This window comes from Mandrillus leucophaeus, unplaced genomic scaffold (genome assembly GCF_000951045.1).
Source record: "Mandrillus leucophaeus isolate KB7577 unplaced genomic scaffold, Mleu.le_1.0 Scaffold1234, whole genome shotgun sequence".
Lineage (NCBI taxonomy): Eukaryota > Metazoa > Chordata > Mammalia > Primates > Cercopithecidae > Mandrillus > Mandrillus leucophaeus.
The window spans coordinates 34368-35961 of NW_012100699.1; the positions used below are offsets into that span (position 1 = coordinate 34368).

Genomic DNA, 1594 nt, shown 5'->3' on the forward strand with positions numbered 1-1594 from the left:
GAGTGTTCCTGATTTCCTCTGAGGGCCCCCTCTGCTCTCTAGGACAATTAAGGGATGACGTCTCTGAGGACATTGAGGGGAAGACAGTCCCTAAATACTGATCAGGGGTCTCCTTTGACACCTGCAGCAGCCTTGGGCACCGTGAATTTTTCTCTCAGGCCTTGTTCTCTGCCTCACACTAAATACGTTTGAAGGTCTGATTCCAGCTTTTCTGAGTCCCTCGGCCTCCACTCAGGTCAGGACCAGAAGTCGCTGTTCCTCCCTCAGAGTCTAGAACTCTCCAAGGAATAGGAGATTATCCCAGGTACCTGTGTCCAGGCTGGTGTCTGGGTTCTGTGCTCCCTTCCCCACCCCAAGTGTCCTGTCCATTCTCAGGGTGGTCACATGCATGCTGCTGGAGTGTCCCATGAGAGATGCAAAGCGCCTGAATTTTCTGACTCTTCCCATCAGATCCCCCAAAGACACACGTGACCCACCACCCCGTCTCTGACCATGAGGCCACCCTGAGGTGCTGGGCCCTGGGCTTCTACCCTGCGGAGATCACACTGACCTGGCAGCGGGATGGGGAGGAGCAAACTCAGGACACCGAGCTCGTGGAGACCAGGCCAGGAGGAGATGGAACCTTCCAGAAGTGGGGAGCTGTGGTGGTGCCTTCTGGAGAAGAGCAGAGATACACGTGCCATGTGCAGCACCAGGGGCTCCCGGAGCCCCTCACCCTGAGATGGGGTAAGAAGGGGGATGAGGGGTCATGTCTCTTCTCAGGGAAAGCAGGAGCCCTTCTGGAGCCCTTCAGCAGGGTCAGGGCCCCTCACCTTCCCCTCCTTTCCCAGAGCCATCTTCCCAGCCCACCATCCCCATCGTGGGCATTGTTGTTGGCCTGGCTGTCCTAGCAGCTGTGGTCACCGGAGCTGTGGTCACTGCTGTGATGTGGAGGAGGAAGAGCTCAGGTACGGAAGGGGTGAGGGGTGGGGTCTGGGTTTTCTTATCCCACTGGGGGTTTCAAACCCCAGGTAGAAGTGTTCCCTGCCTCATTACTGGGAAGCAGCATCCACACAAGGGCTAACTCAACCTGGGACCCTGTGTGCCAGCACTTACTCTTTTGTGCAGCACATGTGACAATGAAGGACGGATGTATCACCTTGATGATTATGGTATTGGGGTCCTGATTCCAGCATTCATGAGTCAGGGGAAGGTCCCTGCTAAGGATAGACCTTAGGAGGGGAATTGGTCCAGGGCACACACCTGCTTTCCTCCTGTTTCCTGATCCTGCCCTGGGTCTGTAGTCATCATTCTGGAAATTTCTCTTGGGTCCAAAGGACGTTCCTCTAAGATCTTATGGCCCTGCTTCCTCCCAGCCTCCTCACAGGACATTTTCTTCCCACAGGTGGAAAAGGAGGGAGCTACTCTCAGGCTGCGTGTAAGTGGTGGGGGTGGGAGTGTGGAGGAGATCACCCATCCCGTAATTCCTCCTGTCCCACGTCTCCTGCGGGCTCTGACCAGGTCCTGTTTTTGTTCTACCCCAGCCAGCGACAGTGCCCAGGGCTCTGATGTGTCTCTCACGGCTTGAAAAGGTGAGATTCTTGGGGTCTAGAGT

At 55.9% G+C, this 1594-nt stretch overlaps 1 protein-coding gene across 1 annotated transcript in view; it reads left to right on the plus strand.

Annotated features, from left to right (window-relative positions):
* The first annotated feature begins 54 nt into the window (after window positions 1–54).
* The window catches only part of LOC105533269 (class I histocompatibility antigen, Gogo-OKO alpha chain), a 10950-nt gene continuing 9410 nt past the window's right edge, over window positions 55–1594 (plus strand). Inside the window, exons 1-6 of the mRNA XM_011971659.1 lie at window positions 55–141; window positions 292–304; window positions 451–726; window positions 831–947; window positions 1385–1417; window positions 1524–1571. Of these exons, the coding sequence (XP_011827049.1) occupies window positions 55–141; window positions 292–304; window positions 451–726; window positions 831–947; window positions 1385–1417; window positions 1524–1567 (570 nt within the window). The 3' untranslated portion in view covers window positions 1568–1571. The remainder of the gene's footprint in view (window positions 142–291; window positions 305–450; window positions 727–830; window positions 948–1384; window positions 1418–1523; window positions 1572–1594) is intronic.